The 23,515-nt window shown below is 42.1% G+C and overlaps 1 protein-coding gene across 1 annotated transcript; it reads right to left on the reverse strand.

Annotated features, from left to right (window-relative positions):
* Window positions 1-3,167: 3,167 nt before the first annotated feature.
* LOC144994554 (uncharacterized) lies at window positions 3,168-23,352 on the reverse strand. The gene is made up of 7 exons (XM_078952682.1): window positions 23,119-23,352; window positions 21,611-21,681; window positions 18,406-19,657; window positions 18,216-18,300; window positions 10,124-13,768; window positions 7,694-7,819; window positions 3,168-5,153 (listed from the first exon to the last, which is right to left on the reverse strand). Exons 3-7 carry the CDS (start codon window positions 19,653-19,655, stop codon window positions 5,079-5,081), a joined length of 5,181 nt encoding a protein of 1,726 aa, XP_078808808.1. The 5' UTR covers window positions 19,656-19,657; window positions 21,611-21,681; window positions 23,119-23,352; the 3' UTR covers window positions 3,168-5,078.
* Between the last annotated feature and the right edge of the window lie 163 nt (window positions 23,353-23,515).

Raw genomic sequence — 23,515 nt, forward strand, 5'->3', positions numbered from 1 at the left:
TTTACTTGATAGGATGTTTCTTTTGCAGCTGAAAGCGCTTCTTACATGCTTCACTGTCTCATTTCATCCTGAAAAAAGCTACCTTGTAGTTCCTTAACAGAATTCTCTTAAAAACAATGCCATAAAACCACAACAATGAGACACAGCAACTCATTGAAATTTGGTCAGATGAATGCAGGCTGATCAAAACAACTTTTATTGTGATGCATTATTATTCTCGCTGCTTTCCTGACTATGTATATGTGATAAACACTTATCAGCGTACATCAGTCATCTTCTTGCCAGTAACAACCTTGCAGCATGCTTACACCATACCAAAAAAAAAGAAAAAAAGAAAGCAAGTAAAACGTGTTGTAGCTGAGCAGCAACATATAATGTTTGAATAAGAAAACTATCCCAACGATTACAAAGTGCAGGACTTCCACAACCTCTGCCTCTAGTTGCTTTACTCCGCCCTCATACATTCTGGCCAATGACCAAAGAGATCTTTAGTCTCATGGTTTGTTTACAAGCTTTGGTCAGGGACAGAAAGTCCTCTAGATCAGTGTTTTTAAACGTTTTTTGAGCCACGGTACACCTTAACCTTGACAAAAATCCCGCGGCACACCAGCATCCCAAAATTTAAAAAAATAGGAGAAACTCAGTCTGTATTGATCTACAACCCCTCCGCAATCTCACATGCATTTTTGTGATAATTGTGGCAGAAAAAGCTGGAAGCTGCAGCTGTTTTTTCTGAAAGATGTAAGAAAAGTTAAGTTAAAAGATTTAAAAACTGTTTGATGTGTGTTCGTTGTGGTTTCAAGACGTTTAACAAAAAACGGCTCATTGTGCGCTGAGACGTTGTCACTTTAACCCAATGCATCATGGGAGATGTAGTGCAAACAGCCGCCGAACGCAGAAAGACTAGCATCTCTGAGCTTCATTATTTTGCTCACTTTTTCCACGGTCTAAAGGCCCGTACACACCGGGACGAATTTCGCCCGCAATATTCGCCGACGTTTAACGCCTCATGACTAAACAAAGGGCACCAATGTGAGTGTGCACACCAACGCGAAAAAAAGTCACGCGTAAAAGCGTCATTTTTTAAAAAACGCCTCGGGTTCGTTTTTTTGGTTTGACGCGCCGCGTCGAAAACTATACGACCAATAAGAATGGCGCTTTTGCACACATGTCTAGAGCTTCTAAAGTTACAGTATAACACAACTTGGGGGCGCTCAAACACAAAACTGCCTTTCTGAGCACATATACCAGCGAACACTGCCGCGAAGAAATAATGACGGACATTCTAAAATATCCCCGAACCAAGCTCCAGTTGGAGCAACTGGTGCTTGAAATATTCATGTTTTCTTTGTATGATTCTGACAAGCACGTAAATACTTGCTCTCTTCTTCTGAGTGAAAAGCGACTAAGAAGCGTAAAGTTGCGCAGGGCCACCTTGTGTACAGGAGTATTTCTGTTTTACATTAAGCGCCATCTAATGTCAGGGAATGAAATTGCATGTTCGCTCGGCTCATCGTCAGCGAAAATCGCCACTAAAGACGAGCTTTAGCAGGTATATTTGTTGGAACTGAGCGACTTTATGAGCAGAATCAGAACAAGGAAGTGAAGACTTTAACCACTTCTGATTGGTCAGGCTGATGACGTATGATTAAGCCTCCAAGAATGATTGGTGGAGACAGTTAAAGGGGCAGGACTTTTCAAAACACAGTTATAGCTGCAGCTAAATCGCGGTACCGCCATTCTTATCAAAATGTCTTTAATAAAATCAAATAAACACAGAGAAAAAACTATTTTATGATCTTTCATATTGAATTGGAATTTACAAGGTTTATGCATTTAGATTATATAAAAATACATTAATAATCTATATATGGTGTGGACATATTTATATTAATTTGGATGCCAGTGGTGGCGGCCGTGGTGCAGCGGTAGGGCGGTCGTCCCATGATCGTAAGGTTGCAGGTTCGATTCCCGCCTTGCACGCCCATGAGTCGAAGTGTCCTTGGGCAAGACACTGAACCCCACCTTGCCTCTGGTGGTAGGCGGGCGCCTGTGTTTGGCAGCGGAGCGACCACCAGTGTGTGACTGTGTGTGTGAATGTGTGTGTGACTGGGTGAATGGGTCTGTGACTGTAAAGCGCTTTGTCCTTGTAGGAAGAAAGGCGCTATATAAGTATACGCCATTTACCATTTACCAGTTCACATACTGTAAAACTCAGTGGTGGGCGGTCAGGGCCTTCAAGGCGTTCTCTGAAGGCCTAAAAAATATCTGAATCATCTGTTAATTATATTTTGTCCATGCATACTCCTTAAATCATTCCAAATGGTCTGTCCATTCCCTTTTATTGTGTTTATGAGGGTTATGCTGCTTATAGACAGACGTATTTTCATATTGCAGGATTTAATCAATTCCATTTCAGCTGTCCTTTGTTGCCAAGCAGGGTCAGAGCCAAAGAGGCCTTCACCATGAGTTCTGAAGGCCTTCTAATGCAAAATAAATGTCAGAGATTAATTTCTTACAACCAATCAGATTTTGAGTTGGTGTCAGAAGGGCCATCTAGCAGGCTTAGGCAAAGTCACAGTTGTCAGACCGACTGATTTGACAGACGTTTAAGGAATACAGGAAACATTTCCTACATGCAGCCTTGCCCAGTTTGACAAAGAGAACTTTTTGATTCGTCTCAGTTAAAACAGAGCTAACTGTAATGTACGCCATGGATGATTTTGCAGGAAAATCTTCCACTGATCTCCTTGACTTCCTTCATCAGAAAAATCTGAGCGAGAGCATGAGCAGCAGGACAGAGTTGTGTGTTTGGCGCTGACCATCCTCGTGTCCACTGCATCCGTCGAGCGGAAATTTTCGGCCCTAAAGCGAATTAAAACCTACGCAGAAACACAGCTGGACAGACTTGACTCTAAGCACTGGCCTTGATGGTATAGAAAAGGACCTCTTGACGGAACTGAAGCGCAATAATCTACATGACAGGGTGATCAACTGTTTTTGTAGAAAGAGGGGAGGATGGATTTTGTCTTCAAATAATCAGATTTTTTGATGAGTGAAATAATAAATATCATAATAAATAATATTCCCAATTTATGTGGTATTTTTTTTTTTTTTTGCTGGCTGTAGTTGCAAAACGAGATTTGTTTACCGTTTTGTTTATTCCGTTTATTTAGAGGCATTTATTGTGGCTACAGGAATTTTCAATATGCAATGCAAAGCTAGTTTCTGCATCGTAAAATGGTTAATGAGGGGTTGAATGATTCAGACGTAGCACGACTGAAGGCCTGGGTGTGTAATGCACGGTCCGCCACTGGTAAAACTATAAAAAGGAGAAGCTCCAACAAAAACGTGCAGATCATTGTTTTGCCTATGAGGGCATTTCACTTTAGCCATTAGGGGGAGCTCACCCTATAGCATAACACTTTATTCCAGGAGATTTTAGAAAAAAACTGTGTTTTAGAACACAAATGGTTACTTTGGGGAAAAAAACTCTTGGAAGAGTTTGGAGAAGTCATGCCTGTGAGTTTGTAAAGCTGTTCATCAAGTCAGCAATATTTGTTTAGGTCGAACAAGTGTTAGCATTACCCGTTCTATGGAAAATTCTATTATACGTACGTATCAAGTTAGTGGACTTTGGGTATGTGGTAGGTCACCTGAAAATGAAAGACATAAAAGATCGATCTCTACTTTTATGAATCGATTATTGATTCATTCATCTTGGATCAAGTCTGATTGATTAATTGATTATATCAACCCAGCCCTAGTGATAGATCTGAGGACCAGAAAAGAGAAGCACTGTTCTAGATCCTAGAAGTACTGGTGGTGCTCATGAATCCGGACTTCGCCTCTAGATGAAGCTGTTGATCGTGTACTGACCCGAACTTCAGTAGCAGCCCTGCCTTTACACAGCACAGCAGAATCCCTGCTTCCAAAGCCAGCTCACAATTACTGTATCAATGACTAAGAGCAGAGTAAACCTTACCCAGTACAAATGATCAAAAGAGCACCCTTGACCTAAATGCATGTGTGTAAACAGAACTAATGAATAGTAGATCTGGAGTTGCATTTGTTTTTATCTCATATAGAAATCTAAGAAAAATAACTGCCAGCAACAGGTTTAAAGGAAAAGCAGGTATAACAGGTACAGGAGAAACATAAATCTTCTGTTAAAAATCAGGGGAAAAAGTAAAGAAACAAATACTATTTAATAGTTTTCTTATCTAATCCTGAGTATCTCTAACTGGAGGAGTTTTATAACTTTTGTCTAAAGTCTAAGATGTAAAACAGGTGAAAATAAAGTAATCAGCCCCTGAAAGTCTTTCATTACTGAGGCTAAACAGCAACTAGCTTTTATTTAGCTTCATTGTTTTTCAGAATAGAGAGACTAAAATAAAAATACTAGAATCGCAAAATAATTTTGTGATAAAGTTTGTGACATTTGGTTAAGTAAAGCCTTCAAAAGTTATACTGCTTGATAAAAGAAGCTAGTTTAAGGGTGTATTCAGACTGGAAAAATCATTTGTTATCCACTTAATTTGTTCCGCATCGAGTCCCGAACCTTGTGTTTGGTCTGCATTCAGACTGGCATCAAGCAGGCCCTTCTGTTAGGGATCAAAGCTTGCAAACAAAACCATGTGACTAAAGATCTCTTCACTCATTGGCCAGGAACAACGAAGTCAAAAAAACAAGAGAAAGACAGACGTGTTGCGCTTTACAATTATTATAGGGACTGCTAACTTATTAAAATTCGACTTAAGTTTAATAAGTTTAACTGTTGAATGTCTGGAACAAAACTTTTTATCTATTACTTTGGTACGGCATAGGCAAGCTGCAAGGCGGTCCTGCAAGGAGACATGTAGTGTGTGCTTTAACTCAGTGGATGCAAGCAACTGCAATGCTGAGGAGATGTCGGGTAAGAAGGTATGCTACTAAGTGTTTATGGCACATAGATTGTCAGGAAAACAGTGAAAAGCAATGTCTTTATCTTTAAAAGTTGTTTTAATGAGCCTGCATTCCTCTCACTACATTTCAAGGAGTTGTTGTGTCTCATCATTGTGGTATGATAGCATTGTTTTTTAAGGGATTCCATTAAGGAAACTACAAAATGGCTTTTGGGGGTTGACATCACAGCAGCGCTCCGCATGTGCTGCCTATCGAGACACAGAAAAGCATGTAAAAAGCATTTTAGCATTAAGCATTTAAGCTGTTAAAATAAACATCAGCAGTTGGACTTTTGTTTTCAGTTTGATGACCTATTGGTGGACTTTAGCTCTGCATTTAATACCATCGTCCCAGAGCTCTTCCACCACAAACTGTCCCAGCTCACTGTGACTCTCCCTACCTTTCAGTGGATCACCAGTTTCCTCACTGACAGGAGGCAGCAGGTGAGACTGGGACACTTCACATCCAGGACCCGGAACCTTAACACCCCCAGGGCTGTGTTGTCCCCCCTCTCTGGTTTTCTCCCTCTACACAAACGACTGTTGCCCCCTGCGTGAAACTCTTGAAGTTTGCAGACGACACCACAGTCATTGGGCTCATCCGGGACGGTGAGAGGCTGCATACAGAGAAGTGGAGCGGCTAGCCGGAACCACCTGGAGTAGAACCCACTTAAAACGGGGGAGATGACTTCAGGAGGACCCCCCCACCCCACAACTCACAAATCTCCACAGCACTGTCCCCTCAACAGACTCAAACAGGTTCCAAGGGTCCACCATCTCACGGGACCTTAAGTGGACCTCTCACTAAACTTCGGAAAAAGGCTCAGCAGAGGTTGCACTTCCTGCAACAACTCAAGAAGTTCAACCAGCCTCAGGAGCTGCTGACCATCTTCTACACTGCAATAATCCAATCTGTCCTGACCACATCCATCACGGTCTTGTTTGGATCAGCAAGTACACACAACAGGAACATATTGCAGAGAACCATCAGATCCGCTGAGAGGATTATTGGTTCCAGCCTTCCCTCCATTCAGGACCTGTACCGATCCAGGGTCAGGAAGCGGGCTGGCAGAATCACAAAAAAACCCTCTTATCCCGGACACTGCCTTTTCAGCCTCCTCCCATCAGGGCGGCGCTTTAGGACCACTCCCCACAAAGACAGCTTCTTCCCCCGAGCCGTCACTCTAATAAACTCCTGACCACTCAAGAACACAGAACAAAACCACAGAAACTGTCACACCGGAACAACTGTTGCATTTTTATTTAGTCATTTTAATTTAGTTTTGTTTATTTATTCCTATATTTACCTTATATTACTTTTCTTTTTCGATATTTATCCCCATTTGTCTTACCCCTTTACAAGATGACCGTTTTGGTCCAGTTGTTCCGCTCCGGGAACAGATTATATTCAGACTTTATGGAAAATGGTAAATGTTGTGTACTTATATAGCGCTTTTCTACCCAAAGCGCTTTTCAGTCACAGACCCATCCACCCACACTGGCACCAACCTTCCACAAGAGGCAAGGTGGTGGTTTTACCAGCTTCAGTGTCTTGCCCAAGGACTCTTCGACACATGGGCTGGCAAGGCAGGAATTGAGCCCGCAATATTCTGATCGGAGGTCGACCGCCCTTCCACTGTACCACCCCTAGAATTTAAATTTCTCAGAGTGAACCGAAGCTCAGTCCCATTGGAAATGAATAGAGACCACATCGAAAGTTGGTTCAGAGAGCGGTTCGTGGTCCTGGACCAGGGTCCACTTGGGTGTTTCAAACTGAAAATTTGTTCTGGACTCCGGAGGAAACGAACACTGGTTCACTTTAAGCGAACCAAATGTGTCCAGTCTGAATACACCCTGACCCTGGGCTCACACTGCATCGAGTCCGGGTCTGGTCTAGTTACTGTAGATGACTCGTATTGGCTACGGATTGCTGCAGTCCTGCTGCAGCCCAGGCTCTGTCCTTTTCGTTGCTATCCTTATAAAAAAACATGCAGTGTCATAAACGATGGGTTGGTTCTGGACCTCTGTGATCAGCCTCTGATCATCCATAGTGTGAAATTACCGATTTGATGCTCTACCACAAAGTTTGTAATCCTGGGTCAGCGGAAATGAAGTAATGGGTTTTCACCAAGGTGAAAACAGCAAATACAGCAGAAAATATGTTTTATTTTTAAAAAACGTACTGGATGTACCTCACACTCGCTCTTATGATTTCCGGATGAGGTTGTTTAATTAGCCCCAACTCCACAAAAAATTTCTCTGTTCACGCCGGCGTCTGGCCAAAGTTTGGAGACAACAAATGGAGCGCCAGAGAGGCTGGACCGGAGTAGAAGCAGTGCGAGTGCCTTTCGCACTAAGTTATGGAAAGACCACGGTGGCCGCATAAAATATTGACTATTATCATAGAGTAAAGAGGCGTTTAGTGTTTTCTGAAGACAAATTCAAAAATAGAAGATTTCAATGTTTGAATACTAAATTGTCTAAATTACTTTATCCCTTTATTTTGATGTAAAATGATGTTTACTGTAAATTGGTAAAAGTAATATTTAGTGTTAAGTATTGAAATAAAGTCATGGATGAAGTTTTTATATTTGTAGATACATCTCAAACTCAAAAGGGCACCTTTGTATTCTTATTCATTTGATAACTTTACAAAGCCCGGTGATATTGGGGTATACAATCTGAATTTAAATGTTTCTAACATCAGCAGGAGCAGCAGTTTGTTATTCATCTCTCTTCGCTTTACTTACCCAGCTATGGCTTTCGTGCTCTCTGTTAGCACTGCGACTTCTCATCCTGGAGAGACTTTCCTCCACTGAGCTGTTTGAGCGTGCAGATTTTCGCGACATACTTCTGGAACGCATCCTATTCAGCTCCTTTCAAAAAGAAAATAGATGTATAATATGTAAAACATCAAACACAGATTTGTAAAAAGCATTCTCCAAAGACTGCTTTACTTGAGGTCTCAAATGATCTTTTTAATGAATTGATTTTTTAATGAATGAATTACCGCCTGCTCTTTATACTTCAGATGATAAAGATTTGGAAACAAATCAACTTCAGAAAGAGATGGGATTCTCTGGGTCTGGCTGCCAGTGGTTGAGGTTTAGGCACAACCCTGTTCAGGTGTGCCTGAATAGCTATAGTCTGGACTGCCAACAAAAGCAGATGGTCAATATTTGATTTTATACAAACAAACAAAAGTCATTTAAAAAAAAGAAAATTTCATATACAGTTAAGCTAAATTAATTATTAATTCCTGTTTTTAAGTGCTTTTATTTTTTTCTCCTCAGTCTTAGCTACCTGCAACCATTTAGCCTTCAATGAACCTGGAAATTGAAATCTTCAAAGTCCATACACATGTTTTGAATTTTGGGCTAACCTGTATTTTATGGATGACTGTAGAAATTGCTGATTCATTTTTATTACGGTCAAAAGACACTCAAAGCTTTAATAGAAAAGTTTTTATTTGACTGTTTTGCTCCACTTTTATTCATAATATTTGGCCTTGCTTCCATTTGGGACAGGTGTTTTAAAAATAAATAACTAAGTTATATACCGTAATTTCCGGACTACAAGCCGCTACTTTTTTCCTGCGCTTACAGCCCTGCGGCTTATTCAGTGACGCGGCTAATTTATGGATTTAATTAGCGGCAGCCATGTACGTACTTTCAAACTCAGTGAATAGTTTGAATTCCTTATCTAACACCAAGCACAAGGCATTTATATTCAACACACCTCTAAGCAGCCAAACAGCATGGACTGACTTCAGGTCTTAGACACTTCAGTCATGGTTCAACAAAATGAAACACGCATGCCCGGCCGCATCCCAGAATCCTTTGGTGCCATTAGACCCAACGTGCACGTGATCGCCACTACAATATGATGAAGCTTTCAAGTTAAAAGCAATCGTTAAAAGCAGCGTAAAAAAGTCCACCGACACCAACGGGTTTGGAAAAGCCGGTTTGCTGCGTGACGGAGAGAACAGCGCATGGAGTGAATTTACACTCCATTTACGGTTTGTAAGGAAACCGTAAAAGCGGAATTTTGCTTTGAAAAGCTCACAGCCTCCTTGTGAGCTGGAGACATCTTCTCCTCCTGCTGCTCTTATAGAGCTGCGGGGCCGATGGCAGTCTGAAGGCTCCCACACGTAACAACGCACCCGCCCCTCATACACAAAACGTACAGTATTAAGTCCAATTGCTTTGCACAGAAACGATTTGCTCCATCCACCGGCGCAACGGGGACGAAGTGCTCCTCCTTGAAGCCGCCCTGGCCAGAGGTGTCGGAGTAGATAGGAAGGGGAGACAAGGAGCGCGCGGGGCGGGAGCGGAGCGCAGAGGCGTCCGCGGAGTGCAGAGGCTTCTGAATTCTGACGCACGCGCCGCACTGAGGCGCGCGTATCACGCTGAGGCGCGCGCTTTTCAGTCGCCGCTGCTGTATTTTACCGGTGTGTTTTTTAACCAGCCCTGTTACTCCCATAACGCTGCCGCGACACAAGCGGAAGGAGAGCTTTTCCCGTTCACCCCTCCATGCACTGCTGATACTTGCTCATTCTTAAACACGTACAACAGAATGGCGAGCCGGGCATTGGCCCCGCCTTTAGCCCCTAAGACTCATGGGAAATGTGGAATCGCGGATGTAAATTTCCTCATCATAACTGAGGGATGTAATGTTGATTATATGGTTACTGTTTGTAATTTTATGTATGATACCTAGATTGTCAATAAGTAAAAAAAAAAATGAAATAAAAACACCATAACTGAGGAACTTGTGAACAGAATAGAGGTCCATGCTGTTTGACAGATGTCGATCCACTCAAATACATGAGCCAGAGGCAAAGCTGGCACCACCCACAATGTGCTAATGAATTGCACTCACTCTGGGATGCTGGCCGTGATCTGTCAGGATGACTATATCGCCTAACACATGCGCGGCTTGTACTCTGACGCGGCTTGTGTATGTATAAAACTAATTAAACACGTCAAAAAGGGTGGGTGCGGCTTGTAATCGGGTGCGCTTTGTAGTCCGGAATTTACGGTAATTATAACAGTTAACCGTGAAAACTAAAGTCATAGTTAAAGTCCCATCAGCACCTAGGTGTGTGAAATTTGTTCTCCTTATTTGACATTTGAAAGAGAAGCATTTCCTTAGTAATGTGTGTCCCTTTTTTCTCTCACCTGAGATCCCTGCGATCTCCTGGGGCTTCTGCTTTGTGATTCTCTAGGAATCCAAATCTCTTCTCCCCGAGGGCTGGCAGAAAAGGCTCCAAGAGAATTCCTAATTTTTTCTTCTGCCCCGGAAAGAGGGCTGGTGTGAAAACGCTCATTCAGAAAAGCGGGCCAGTCATTCTGTCGATTTTGGTGTTGTTCGTCTTGTTTGCAGAACACCTGTGTGGGGCTGATGGCGCAGATTGACTTTCTGAGTTCAACCACAGGTTTGTCTACTGTCACCTCTACAGGCTGTAGCTCCCATGGATCCTGAGGAGACATTGTCCATACAGCAGTAGCCTGCGGTGGTACTTTCCAGTTTAAATCTCTTTCGGGCACAGAATTTGACTTAAACCCGAATGCAGCATCAAGTTCCTGAATATCAGACACTGGAAACAAGTCTTTGTTTGGGGAGGGTTGTGCTTCAGGTTTAGGAGAGTCTATGTCGAGAATAGCAGGCTTGTGTGGCTCCCTCCAGCGCATGGAGGGGTCCCCGTGATGGGAAGAGGCTTTATGCAACAACTCATCTCTGAGCACCGAGTCCAAATCCAGCACCCTCGGCCTCATGGCTGATGATTCCAATTTTAGTCGCTCCTCATCCTTCCGCTGCTTTTCTCTGAGTCGCCGTCTTTCCACCTCTTGCTGTTTGGCAACTTGTCTTATTTTTTCAGCTTCTTCTTTTTCCATCTTCTCTTTTAATTCTTGTTTGCTCAACTTTTGGCTTTCAAATTCGTGCTCATCTAAATCTAGCTGATTCTCCCGCTTTCTCAGCTTTTGTCTTGTCACCTCTTTCTGAAGCTCAATTTCACTTTGTTTTTCCCGTTCTTTTTCAAGCTCTTTTAGTTTTAAAAGTTCTTGTTCTAGTGCAACCTGTCTTAATTGTTCAGCCTCTTCAGCAAGCAGCTGCCTCTCCAACTCTTTTTGCTTTTGTTTTTGCAGTTCCAGCTGTTGCCTTTCCAGCTCCCTTTTTTCTACCTCTTTTTTGTGATTTTTCTGTTGCATTTCCAGTTGCAGCCTTTCCCTGTCCAACTGTTTTTGCCTTTCTTTTTCAAGCTCTTTTAGTTTTAAAAGTTCTTGTTCTTGTGCAACCTTTCTTAATTGTTCAGCCTCTTCAGCAAGCAGCTGCCTCTCCAACTCTCTTTGCTTTTGTTTTTGCAGTTCAAGCTGTTGCCTTTCCAGCTCCCTTTTTTCTTCCTCTTTTTTGTGTTTTTCCTGTTGCATTTCCAGTTGCAGCCTTTCCCTGTCCAACTCTCTTTGCCTTTCTTCATCCCTTTGCCTCTCTTTTGCCTGCTCTCTCTTTTGCTCCTGTAATTTTTCCCTTTCAATTTCTCTCAGTCTTTCCAGCTCTTCTTTTTCTTTCTCCAAATGCCACTGTCGTTCTTTTTCATCCCTCTGCCTTAGCTTTTCAATTTCCAGCCACCTCTTTCTCTGCATCTCTTTTTGATTTTCCCTTTCAACTTCTCTCTGATGCTCTAGTTCTTTTTGCCTTGCCCTCTCTTTTTCCAGCTCTCTAAATCTCATCCATTCTTTTTCCAATGCCACCAGTTTGATTTTTTCTGCCTCTTCAACAAGCCACTGATTCTCCCTCTCTTTCTGCAGTTCTAACGGTTGCCTCTCCAGCTCTTTTTTCTCTGTTTCTTCCATTTTCTGTTTCTGCTTTTGCATTTCAAGGTGTTGCTGCTCCTTGTCCAACTCTCTTTGCCTCTCTTCATCCCTTTTACTCTGTCTCTCCTTTGCCAGCTCTCTTTCTTGCTCTAGTTCTTTTTGCCTTGCCCTTTCAATTCCCAACTCTTCTTTTTCTTTCTCCAACTGCCACTGTCGTTCTTTTTCCTCCCTCTGCCTGAGGTTTTCAATTTCCAGCCACCTCTTTCTCTGCATCTCTTTTTGCGTTTCTCTTTCAACTTCTCTCTGATGCTCTAGTTCTTTTTGCCTTGCCCTCTCTTTTTCCAGCTGTTTAAATCTCATCCATTCTTTTTCCAATGCCACCAGTTTGATTTTTTCTGCCTCTTCAACAAGCCACTGATTCTCCCTCTCTTTCTGCAGTTCTAACTGTTGCCTCTCCAGCTCTTTTTTCTCCGTTTCTTTCATTTTCTGTTTCTGCTTTTGCATTTCAAGGAGCTGTTGCTCCTTGTCCAACTCTCTTTGCCTCGCTTCATCCCTTTTCCTCTGTCTCTCCTTTCCCAGCAACTTTTCTCTCTTTTCCCTTTGCCTTTCTAGGTCTCGTCTTTCTTGCTCTTGCTGAATCTCATTTTTCCTTTCCTGCTGCTTCTGTTTCTGCCTTTCTCTCTCAGTTTCCCTTTGTTTTTCAAGGTCTTTTACCATTTCTTGATCCGTCATCTTTATTTTTTCTGCCTCTTTGATGTTCTCTTTTTGTTTCGGTCTCTCTAGCTCATGAAGCTGTGATCTTTCCTTCTCTTTTAGCTTGGGTTTTTTAATCTCTAAAAGCTCTTGTCTTTCTAGTTCTATAATTCTCTCCAAACTTCTTTTCTTCTCCTCCTCCAGTTGTCTTTGCGCCTGATAGGCCGGCTCCCTCACACGTTCTTGTAGATTTTGTATTTCTGTTTCTTGGTTTTCTTTCTCGATTTGTTGCTCTGTTTTCTCCACAACTTCTATTATTTTTTCTTTGGTCTGTTTGTCTGTGTGTGATGTGGTGTCCATGGGAGACAACTGCCTTCTCATCATTGCTTCAAGCTGTTGCAGAGAAGAAGCACTCCTCTCTAAGGCTTCCTCTAAAGACACATTCCTCTTGACGGAAATAATTTTACCTTGTGAGCCCACCAGAGCTGACCTTACAGGGAAATAATCAGAAGGCACAGTCATTTCTCCAAAGCTTGTTCCTGCATCTTTGGGAGAACTAGGCTCCTGCATTTGTCCAGTCAAAGCAAAGTAAGTTGCCCTTGGTTTCAGGTGTTCTTCTTTCTCCCTTGTTAAATAATTATGTGCAGCAGCACCTTCTTCCTCTTCTGCCCATCTCTGTCTATCACCTTCTTTATCCACTGGCGAATCCCTTTGAAATTCCTTTTCTGTCCCTTTCTCCAAACTCAGGTCTTGGTTGAGATCAGCCATTGTCCACTTTGGTAAAGCTCCTACTCTCAAAAACCGCGGCACTGGCATCACTTCTACAGGGGGCTGTATTTGCGGCTGATCCATCCATTCGACCCCCGGTCTGCTCATGTCCGAACGGCTGTAGCGGAGTGTCATGGCCTTATCTTCCCATTGAGCTGATGGGACGCTCTCACTAACTGCCCTTTTCTCTTCAATCGCCTGGACTGTGTCAAAAGCAGGCACCACACGAAGAGGACTGGATGGGGATGCAGGTTCTTTGAAAGCAAAGGGGGGCAGTGCTCCATCCATAGTTTCTCTCTTGAATGAAGGATTCCTGGAAAAATTCTTTGCCATGCTTGCAGAGTTCTTCTCTGACATTGTCACAATGTGCCTCTCTATATCAAACACAAATGCTCGCAAAGTGTGTAATTCACCAGCAGGACCACCATTCTGGGAGGGGTTGCTTGTCTCTTTTTCAGATGATGTGCAGTCATCCTTGAGCTGCTCTTCAGATTCTTTCAAATTATAAAGAATCTTGTTTTCGTTGGGAGTGTTAGCCAACTCTTCATCCTGCAGAAATGAGAACAAGCCCTTTGAACTCTTTACTGATTAAATTATGCTTTGACCTATACTTTGCTTCTGACATGCATGATTTCAACATGAATAAGTCTTTAGAAAGCAGGACACTTTGCAAAATAAGAAAATAAACCAAAAAAAAGAAAATATGGGTATATTATGAAAGAAAGACAGGAATGCTGGAGTGGAGCTACCCCGCCCCCTTCTCATTCCCATTGCTGAGAGCTTGGAGCAGGGAGTTTGTGGCCCACCCATTGCATTTTCACAAATACGCTCTTTTTCAAACATCAATTTTCATCTGCTCCTAATTCACAAAAATTTAAATAAAGACTCAGAAATTGCATTTTTTAGCTTATTTTTGTTTGATAAATATATCCTGCATCATCAGAAAAATGCCACAAGAACATTTTAAAAACCCAAAAAAAGACTATTTTCATCAGAGTGGGTCTTTAAAGGATTTTGTGAGCATTACTAGTACCTTCTTGATGTGCACGGATGTCATAACAGTAGGTGTGGTGATGAAAAAGTTATCGAAGGTTTTCTGAAGTGACCTCTTTCCCACAATCTGTTTTTGGTGTTTCATAACCCTAAGCCACCTGGGACAAGTCATTGTAGCCATCTTGGGTTTCCCAGGTAGCTTTGTGCGTCTTATGCACTTTTGTGTTTGTTGTTACAATAGCCAAATTTTCAAGTAATATCATTGACACAAAAACCCTTTAGATCTTAGTAAAAAAAATTGAAAATATATCTTAAATTAAGAAAGCACATTTGTTAACAATAATGGAAAAAAAATCAACTTGAACTTTACTAATAAGAAGTGTTTAAACAGTCTTATATTTCACCCAGACTATACCTGCTCAATGGCAAGAACAAGACCCAGGCAATAAACAGCTACACACTGCCAGTTATCAGATACCCTGCAGGAATAATAAGATGGCCAAAGGAAGAGATACAGTCCACGGGTGTTAAGACATGAAAGCACCTCACCATACATGGAGGGTTCCATCCCAAATCAGGCACCCTGAGACTGTATGCTAGCCGCAAGGAAGGAGCCCAAGGACTAGTGAGCGTTGAAGCCACTATCCTGGATAAAACATCCAAGATGCATAAATACATCAAGCTCAAGGCCCCAACTGACAGTGTGCTCAGTGAATGTCTCAGGCAATGGAGAGCAGAGGATACAGTGCTGGAGGACAGAACCTCATGGGAGGACAAACCCCTGCATGGGATGTACCACCGGACCATAACTGAAGTGGCTGATATCAAGAAGTCCTACCAATGGCTAGAAAGGGCTGGCCTATAGGACGGCACTGAAGCACTCATCCTGGCAGCTCAGGAACAAGCCCTGAGCACAAGAGCGATAGACGCTCAGATCTACCCCACCAGACAAGACCCAAGGTGTAGGCTGTGCAAAGAGGCGCCTGAAACAATCCAGCACATAACTGCAGGGTGTAAGATGCTGGCAGGGAAAGCATACATGGAGCGCCACAATCAAGTGGCTGGAATAATATACAGAAACATGTGTGAAGAATATGGACTGGAAACCTCAAAAACCTCCAAAAGTGGTAGAGAATGAGAGAGCAAAGATCCTGTGGGACATCCAGACTGATAGGATGTTAATAGCGAACCAACCAGACATTGTAGTGGTGGATAAAGAACAGAGGAAAACCGTTGTGGTGGATGTGGCAGTGCCAAGCGATGGGAACATCAGGAAGAAGGAGCATGGAGAAATACCAGGGACTCAGAGAAGAACTGGACAAAGCATGGAAAGTGAAGGTGACAGTGGTGCCCCTGGTAATTGGAGTACTCAGGGCAGTAACCCCCAAGCTGGAGGAGTGGCTACAACAGATCCCTGGAAAGACCTCAGAGCTCTTAGTCCAGAAAAGAGCAGTGCTAGGAACAGCTAAGATACTGCGCAGGACCCTCAAGCTCCCAGGCCTCTGGTAGAGGACCCGAACTTGGGTGAGAAACCACCCGCGGAAGGGTGAGAGGGGCGTTTAAAAAAAAAAAAAAAATATATATATATATATATATATATATATATATATATATATATGGTAAGGCGCAGGACTGTCATGCAGGAAACCCGGGTTCGATTCCCAGGGCGGAATGAACAATTAATGGCAATGAAAAATGGGGCAATTACCATGACAATGGAAATGGGGCAATTACCATAACAATGACGGGCAATTAACATCACCCAGTGAGGGTCCTTGCGTCAGGTGCTGAGGGACCAGAGCACCCTGATGGAAAGTGGGCTACTGGAACAAGACGGAAATGGACTAGATGTGAGAACAAGGTTCTGTTAGAATGCTACTACTCAAGTAATCCCACCCAGAGGGGTTACATGCAGAGAATGTGGAATGAATGGATGCTTCGAAACCCACAATCAGGGCTAACTGCCAAACAACTGGTAGCCCAGTGCTCTAACATCCACAAACGGCAACTCCTATCACAACTTGAGATTGAAGCAATACAATACAATGCCACGGGAGAGCCAGAACAACAGGTCAGAGAGGAGGTTATACCACACTCCCACCCTGAGATTGGGTACACAGCCCCAACAACCACAATTACACTGAGCGAGGCAGCAACTGACCTGAAAGACAAGATCATGTCTACAATGAACACTAGGCAACCCCGACACCAGCTACAACGGTTAAGTGATGTACCGCCTGAAAGTCTACTGGAAACTGTGAATGAAGCATTGAGGGCAATTCCTACCACAACCATCACAGAAACCAATGAACTGGTTTACACTTCAGCAGCAGTGATCCTTGAGATGCTTGGCTATAAGAGCAACCATGGAAGAAAACAGTACCCACCATGGAAGCAACGGTTAGAGGCCAAAATCAAGGCAACTCGGAAGGATGTGAGTAAGCTGACAGAGGCTCAAAGAGGTACAATGAGAAAGCAAGTACCTAAGAGATACAGCCAGATGTCCATACCTGAAGCACTGGAAACTGCCAAACAAAGGCTCCTAGCCATGAGCAGCCGCCTAAAGAGGTACACAAGAGACAATGAAGCCAGACGAATAAACAGGCTCTTCGCAACTCAACCTGCAAAAGTGTATGCTCAGTGGCAGGGTCAAAACAGCCGAGCAGACCCACCGAGGCTGGAAACTGAACAGTACTGGAAAAGTATATGGGAGAAAGAGACAGCACATAACAGCAATGCCCAGTGGCTGGTCTCTCTGAGAAAAGAACATAGCAACCTCCCTGAACAGAATCCAGTAACCATCACAGTGGCTGACATCCAAGAAAGAGTCTCAGGTATGAAGAACTGGACAGCACCGGGCCCTGACATGATACATGCCTACTGGCTAAAGAAGCTTACCGCACTCCACGAGCGCCTGGCAGCACAAATGAACCAGCTGCTTAGAGATGGGACTCACCCCGAATGGCTAACGGAAGGGCGAACGATCCTGATCCAGAAGGATCCCTCAAAGGGTGCAATCCCATCCAACTACCGGCCAATAACCTGTCTGTCCACAACATGGAAGCTCATGTCAGGCATCATTGCAACCAAGATAAACAGGCACATGGATCAATTCATGAGTAACACACAGAAGGGCATTGGTAGAGACTCCAGAGGAGCCAAACACCAACTCCTGGTCGACAGAACAGTCGCCCAAGACTGCAAGTCACGACATACCAACCTGTGCACAGCCTGGATTGATTACAAGAAGGCCTATGACTCAATGCCACACACATGGATCACTGAATGCTTGGAGCTGTACAACATCAACAGGACTCTAAGAGCCTTCATAGGAAACTCGATGAAGCTGTGGAAAACCACCCTTGAAGCCAATGGGAAGCCACTTGCACAAGTGTCCATCAAATGTGGGATATACCAAGGTGATGCTCTGTCCCCACTGCTGTTCTGCATAGGTCTGAACCCCCTCAGCCAAATAATCAACAAGACTGGCTATGGATACCGACTCAGAAATGGGGCCAACATCAGTCACCTCCTCTACATGGATGACATCGAGCTATATGCTAAGAGCGAGCGTGACATTGACTCCCTGATCCACACCACCAGGATCTACAGTACTGACATTGGGATGTCATTCGGGCTCGAGAAATGCAGCCGGATGGTGACAAAGACAGGCAAGGTAGTCCACACAGGAGGGGTCTCACTCCCAGAAGGAACAATAGCAGACATTGAGGACAGTTAAAAGTACCTTGGAATCCCACAGGCAAATGGCAACCTGGAGCAGGTGTGTATATGTGTATATGTGTGTGTATATGTGTGTGTGTATATATATATATATATATATATATATATATATATATATATGCTCCCATGATTACAGGTTTGACTGAAAACTGCTCCAAGCCCCTTGAGATGTAAAATCATGTCCTCTGTTATTAATTCTGCAAACTAAAAGTAGAGTGAACCCATCTAGAACCTAGTCCTACAGAACTTTTCCTTCTCTTACCTCTCTTTGAGAAACTTTACTGATCTCATGGCGGTCTGCTGCATCAGTGACAGTATTTAAGTCTGGTGATTTCTCGGATGAAAACCTGATGAACATACATCACATGACAAAGAGCATGCATGACAAATGGAACTCATGAACAGAGACACGAAACACAGACAAACAAAAGAGGTCAAAGTGAGGTTCTCACCTTTTGGTAAGGTCAATGGACAAAGGGCGAGGTTTTGGTGTTGGCTTCATGGCTGGCCTCTGAGTTGGATCCTCAGTCAGCTGTTTAATCAGCTGTTTAACACCAACAGATGTTTCAGTCTCAGGATTCGACTGCACTGGAGATTGAGGATCCAACCCCTGGCCTGTGAACCCTGCCACAGACAAAGATGAAGAATCGAAAGGGTGACTGATGCAGGACTTGATCTTAGGCCTCTGATTTTCCTCTTCAGTCTCTTTCACCACGTTTTCTTCAGTCTTCTTTTCACTCTTTAGGGCTGGATCTGGGGCATCTTCAATTTTTTGGGGCAGTACCTTCTCTGCTGGAGCATTTTCTTGAGTATTCACATTATTACTTTTACGGTGGAGTGACAGACCAATTGACTCAAACTTGGATGTGAGATCAGCAGAGAGGGGTCTCCTCCCAGCCCTCCGAGGAGCAGGAACAGGTTTCTCTACCTTATTTAAACTATCTGGAAAGATAGCGGATACAGGTCTGGGCCTGGAGCTTTTGGGTCGCAGTCGTACTGATACTTCATGCTTAGCTTCATCTTTTTCTTCTTTATCAAACCCTACTTCATCAAGAAACCCCATTGACTTGGCTCTTGTAATTGAAGCTCCAACTTTATTTTTTGACTTCACATTGGTCTCTTTCTCCTTTACAGTAGTGCCACACCACTCTGCTGCTGAAGGTACTGCAAAACTCTTGGAATAGACAAAACTTGACACAACAGGTTTTTGTCTCTTGGCTGATGAAGAAGAAGTCGGCTTATCCTGATCATCTGGATCAAATGGAGAGGCTGATTTAAATGGCTGGGCAACTGGCTTTGTTGTCTGCGCAGAATTTAACTTGTTTGATGTTTTATAGAAGGTAGGAGCCGGCTGAGTGGAGTTGGCTAACAAAGGCTTTGTGTTTAGTTTTGGAGTACTTGGCAGATATGGTTTGTGCCCAGCCATTCGGGTGGACTCTGGTCTAGGTTTGCTTTGGGGCTTAGGGGCAATTATGGGCTTAATAGTCAGGTTTCTCTCTACAACAAATGGTTTGGGAGTAAGTCTAGCCTTTTGAGTTGAGACAGGTTTGCTTGGTTCAGATGCAATGACTTTAGATTTGTCAACAGATGGGATCTCAATGCAACTCTTATTGCTGGAATCAGAAAGTGGACTCAGATGAAGTCCTGCTGCTGCCACCGTTAACCCCAACTCTCCAGGTTGAACATCCACTTGAGCAGCCATCCCTTTAAAGGAACAAAAAGCAGAAGAGCTTAATAAAAAGGGAGAATTTAAAAGTTATTTTTTATCATAGCTCGATAACAAAAGGCAAATATTGTCACTATGTGAAACCTTTTCAGACTTTGTTCAGGGAGTGCCTCCTACCTTAGCTCAATCACAATATATAAGGGTCTTCTAATAATTTTTTGTAACTAAATTGAGCTTTAATGGTAAAACAAAAGACCAACTGTCACTCAGCCTATCCAGTGGGTGCAGTTTCCTGTGTATAAGAAGAACCCAGTGATGCAGTGCTGTAATGTTTCTCAATGGTGGGTGTAATAAACTTAAAAGGAAACAAAGACTGTTTAAAAAGTTAAACTTGTCATTTTCCATTAAAGCCTGACCGCTGTGCTAAAAGATCAATGGGACTTGGAAACAAGAAATCACATGTATTTTTTACCATATATAAAGTGTAAATGTTAATATACTGAATAAATTCTTACATGCCAACAGATCATGTTTAAACAGGTCACCAACCTCTTCATATCTAATAATAGAATCAACTCTTTCATAAGTCTAATGTATTAAACGCTTTGGTTCAAGTCCATTTACCACAAACTCCTGGAAAGCCACTAATAGGTGATGTATTTAGACTGTGAGAATAATTTACAATGGAGTGATTTATTTACAATGACATCTATAAATGTCTAAGAGAAACAAAAGGAGACTACAGTCAGAATGGCTTTTGTGCTGATGTTAAGAGTAGGTGAAACTGTGTTGCTCAATACTTAGAACTAGGGCTGGGTGATTTAGCAATTTCATTGATTAATTCACATTTGTCATTTTAGATGATTAATTTTTGGGAAAAATCAATATTTTATTTTCCCAGCTCTCTGCCGTCTTGTGCTACCGTTGTTTGGAGTGAAGTCTGTCCGTCGGTCTCTCGCAAAGCGCAGATGTGAGTGAAAACATCAGCAAGCAAAGAGGAGATACTTCTGCAATGCAAAGGAAACTTTATTGATCTCCTGGTGGTCTGCTCCCTCAGTGACCATGTCCATTTCTTTTGAATCCATTATCAAGTGAATGTTGTTCCTCTTAAAGCTGGAGTTTTCTCTATTACTTGTTTTGCCTTTTTTAATATTTTTCCTTCACTCCAACTCTGATTTACTGTACACTCTGAGCTTTGTGTACGACACTGTGTATCTTTCCCTTTTTGATATTAATGAACATCTTGCGGACAACTGTTTGAAAATCTTTTCGGGGATTATATGGCCTGTTGATGCATACTGACTGTTAAAGTTTTAAAGTTATTTTCTGATCACGTGTGACACCATGAGTATAAAACATAGGCCTTTATGGAAATTTCCTGCAATACAAAATTAAGTTTCAAATTATTATTGTAAAAAGTATGTTGGAGTAAATACTTGAAATAAATCAGCTTTTGAGTAATGAACCCAAATAATGTATGATTTGAATTTTAAACTAAATTAACTAATAAATCTAGTTTTTGTTTGTATTTAAATTTTTTATATGTACCTACATTGTGCAGAAAGTAAAGTTCTACAAAGTGCCATCGTGTTCCTTCCTTGTTTTCACTCCAGGGATTAATCATTGAAATGAACTCTTCCATAAATACATACCTGCTTATGTTTAAAGACATTCAACGATTGAGCTCCACAACTTTTTCAATTAGTTGGTAATACCGTCTTCCCATTTACTAAGAAGATATGGTTATCTTTAAAAAAAACACGTCAATTTGCCTGATTTGCTTACAACGTGGATTTTGACAGTAAAATCTTTTTTTTAATTTTAAAAAACATGAAAAACCTAGGAAACAATACTGGCCCGTTAAGGTTTCACATTTGATCATGCCTTCCACATGTTGCTGTTACTTTTTTTATCAACATCTGATAGGTATTTTGGACAAACAAAAAAGACATAATTGCTGAAAAAATAAATAAAATCCCAGTTTTACATACCTATCCAGATGACAACCTCCTGCTGAAGAGCCACTATGTCATAGCACAAAGAAGCAACACGTTGAGGAAACCTAAAGGAAACACACGTTGAGTCAAAGCACACAAGCTTGTCAGAGACAATGAATCAGAGAGAAAAAAAAATCACAGCAAAACTCAAATTCTATTTTACTGCCTGCTTTCCTATAAACTGATAGATGATGCACCAAGCAAAGGCTAAGCAAACAGTCACACCCAGACATTTGAGCAGATGCATTTTGTGCAATGCTCCAGGAAATTCATTAATGCAGCTCTGCAACCTTTCCAGTACATATATTTGCATTATGACCTCGATTACACTTCACATCTCATGACACCAATCCTTTAATAATGTATTTGGATAAACTCAATCTGAGGTGGTCAAAAAAATTGAACCGTTACTAAAAAATAATGTGATAAGATTTACTGAAAAAAAAACTGCAAAAGCTGAAAACTTTTCTTTCCAAGTTGCCAGGAAACAGTTTTTCCTTGATGGAATGCAAAATATTCAGTGATGGTGGGTCAAGCAAAACAACAGCCTGGACTGAGGAAGTTTCTACTTTGAATGTTCAGAAACACACTAACTTCACGTAATGCCCTGATAAAAATCTAAGTTATTCCTGTCAATCGTAAAAAATAAATTAAATACATTTGGCAGGGGTTAAAATTATAAAAAATCCGCTCTGTCTTCGTTAAAAAAATTCCAGAACTCCATGTGGGTGAAGCTGGGATACAATAAGTTGTGTTTTCACAGTAGACAAGCCAATAACCTGGTCTATCCAGTTCCACAGAGGAAGTTTCCTTACATGGGACAACAAGGTTCAAACCAACTCATCCAACAACCCGAAGTTCACTGAGAGAGCTTTGTTATGAAATAAAGCTGTACAATGAACACGCAGCTGTTGTCAAAACGCAGATAACTTTAGGTGTGTTTACAACACTTTACCGACAGTGACAGGGTTCAAAACAAACTAGTTTGGTATAAAACATCCGATAAACACCTGCAGACTACCATTGATTGAGCACAAACGTATACAGTACGGCGTTTACTCACAAAAGCCGACTTTTAAACAACTTTGGAACAAGCTGAAGCGACTTTAACGGCGTTAACTTTAACGGCGACAAATTTGCCAAAACGAAATTATATCAAGATAATATGGCGATTTACGGGGAAAAACGTTTAAGAAAAAAATTCCCCCCCCCCCCTGTTTCTTTCCACCTCTCATTGTGAACAGTACATTACCTGTTTTATGAGACAAAGATAAGAAGCAGTGATGCGTTGTACACAAGTGCAGAAAAAGGTAAGACTCATTCAAAGTGAAACTTTGAAGTTAGGAAAGTCTACTAGACTAATGTCCAATATTTCAAGTCAGAAGTTCTAAATGCAACAACAAGTTGTTCGCTAGCAACCATAAGCTAACAACTCAAGATGCTGAAGTCACAAAATGGAACACGGACTGCATTTACGATCGTTTAAAGTGAGGCAGACTTACCGAACGGTGTAACTAAGATTTCTCTTCTGGTCTCCGAGAAAATTGTGGAAAATCCAGACACATCCAAAAAAGAATCAAGAGACGTCACAGTTAATTAATGCTGAGACCAACGCAGGGGCTGAATAAGCTAGTTTACTAAGCTAGCCAAATGACTGGCTATCCCCGACTCAGGTTGCACTGTTGTTGACAAGACCGACTACTAGACAGCTGTGGGCAGGAGATGCAGTCCGACTGGTTTAGGAGCATGAAGGTTCCGGTTGTTACGCCATTGCTGTCAAAATAAAAGCCAATTTGTAGATTTTTTTTTCTAAAGAAGACAATCATCTGATCAGATGATTGAAAAATAACTACAGTAAGTCATTAAAGAAAAAAAAACCCTCCAAGCTGGATCTCCTGG

The sequence above is a fragment of the Oryzias latipes genome, chromosome 9, assembly GCF_053564925.1.
Source record: "Oryzias latipes strain Hd-rR chromosome 9, Olatipes_Hd-rR_3.1".
NCBI lineage: Eukaryota > Metazoa > Chordata > Actinopteri > Beloniformes > Adrianichthyidae > Oryzias > Oryzias latipes.

Coding starts and splice junctions, on each gene's coding strand:
- LOC144994554 (XM_078952682.1), bottom strand. CDS start 19,655: ATGGCTGCTCAAGTGGATGTTCAACCTGGAGAGTTGGGGTTAACGGTG. Junction 18,301..18,405: donor TCCATTGACCTTACCAAAAG/GTGAGAACCTCA, acceptor TATGTTCATCAG/GTTTTCATCCGAGAAATCAC. Junction 5,154..7,693: donor AGCACGAAAGCCATAGCTGG/GTAAGTAAAGCG, acceptor GTGTCTCGATAG/GCAGCACATGCGGAGCGCTG.